The following is a 1,951-nucleotide window of genomic DNA, read 5'->3' as shown; positions in this document are numbered from 1 at the left end:
CGCATTGCAATCGAGGGAGGGACGGGCGGGTGGGGGATGTGTTTACGCGCCGAGGGAGGGCGGATGGGGTGTGTTCACGCGCGCGGAGGGTGCTCACGCGCCGGGGGAGGGAGAGACGCGGTGTGTGCTACGCGCCGCGGGGAGGGGGAGGGGGCGGTATATTCACGCGCCGGGGGAGAGGGCGGGCGGATGGGGCGTGTCACGCGCCTGGGGGAGGGGGTTTAGAAGACGCTCGTCTCGTTGTTTCCGCGATGATAGTTGTAGTGCGTGTAGGCGCAGCTCGTGCGACCGCTCGCGTAGTGACTCGTCGCCTGACTGTAGTGCGACATGCTCGTGTGATTCGTATAACTGCGCTGCATGTCGACGCGTCGGCAGCCGAGAGCGCGCAGAAACGCCTTGCGAAACTTGGTCGACATCACGTTGTAGATAATCGGATTGACGGCGCTGTTCAGATAGAACATGACGCGAACGAAGTAGATGATGTTCATGAACGTCTCCAGGCCGAGCGCGTACACCTGCTGCGTGTCGCTGAACACCGTCCAGAGACTGAAGACGCGGAACGGCAGCAGGCAGACGAAGAACAACACGACGACTGCGAACAGCATCATGACGACCTGCTTTCTCGCGCGCTGGTTATCGCCGTACTTCGGATCGTTCTTGTTGCAGATGATCACGTCGTCGCACATCAGTGTGCGGCTGATGAGTGTGTAGAGCGCCAGCAGGACGATGAGAGGCAGCGCGAAGAAGAGAAACCACAGCCAGATGAAGTAACCCTTCTCCCACGATTCGTCGATGTTTGTACCGCATGTCTTCACCGTCGAGCCGTCGACGTACGGCGCGTCGCCGTAGTCGGTCATCGCGACGTACGGCAGGCAGGCGACAGCCGCCAGCAGCCATTGCACGAGTATGATCTTCAGCGTTCGCATCTTCGTGCACGTGTACTGCGCCTGAAGCGGCCGGCAGATGGCGTAGTAGCGCTCGAAGCTGATGGCGAGGATCGTGAGAACGGATCCGGCGGCGACCGTGTTCTCGAGGAACGGAACCATCTTGCCTGCAAGAAAGGAAAAAAAACAGAAATGTAGGGGTGGGGACAAAAGTGAAATGCGGCGGAGAGAAAAAACATTGGCAGCGGGCGTGAGCTAGTGCGGATTGTTGTTGTTGCTGTTGTTGGTGGTGGTTTTTTTTCACTCTCGACTTATTAGAACGCACGAAATCACATGCGACTTATGATAAATACGGTAAGCTTGCGGCTTGTGGAAAGCTGCTCATAGCTACCGCGTTGACTTTATAACGACAAGTTTAAAATATGTAAGAGTACAGAGCTTATGGATTAAAAACAAAAGTAGGTCTAAGTCGACATGATGGCCGTAGGCTTCGACTATATAGGTGATGGGATTTAAATGAGGTCGCGTGAATAATGTAGAATTAAGTTATTTAATTCGTTATTCATACAGTAATGGTATTCGGCAATCTCGAGCATTTAAAGAAAATCCAGCTCGCCCGAAACATCTCTTATCTTGAAATTGCGTACTGCAATATCGCGCGCGCGAGAGAGAGAGACAAACATACAGACAGACAGACAGACAAAGAGAGAAAGACAAACATACAGACAGACAGACAGACAGACAGACAGACAGACAGAGAGAGAGAGAGAGAGAGAGAGAGAGAGACAGACAGACAGAGAGAGAGAGAGAGAGAGAGAGAGCGAGAGAGCGAGCGAGAGACAGACAGACCGCGAGAGAAAGAGAGAGCGCGAGAGACAGACATACAGAGAGAGAGAGAAAGAGAGAGATAGAGAGAGAGAGAGAGAGAAAGAGAGAAGGGGGGGGAGAGACAGACAGACAGAGAGAGAGAGAGACAGACAGACAGACAGACAGACAGACAGACAGAGAGAGAGAGAGAGAGAGAGAGAGAGAGAGAGAGAGAGAGAGAGAGAGAGAGAGAGAGAGAG

General features: G+C 53.7%; 1 protein-coding gene across 1 annotated transcript; it reads right to left on the bottom strand.

Annotated features, from left to right (window-relative positions):
* Positions 1-221: 221 nt before the first annotated feature.
* On the bottom strand, positions 222-1,046 carry LOC106813423 (cholecystokinin receptor-like). The gene has a single exon (XM_014817556.1). It carries the CDS (start codon positions 1,044-1,046, stop codon positions 222-224), a length of 825 nt encoding a protein of 274 aa, XP_014673042.1.
* Between the last annotated feature and the right edge of the window lie 905 nt (positions 1,047-1,951).

This window comes from Priapulus caudatus, unplaced genomic scaffold (assembly GCF_000485595.1).
Source record: "Priapulus caudatus unplaced genomic scaffold, Priapulus_caudatus-5.0.1 Scaffold770, whole genome shotgun sequence".
Classification (NCBI taxonomy): Eukaryota; Metazoa; Priapulida; class Priapulimorpha; order Priapulimorphida; family Priapulidae; genus Priapulus; species Priapulus caudatus.
Note: the sequence above shows the minus strand (reverse complement) of the source record. Positions and strands in the feature narration are given on the sequence as shown.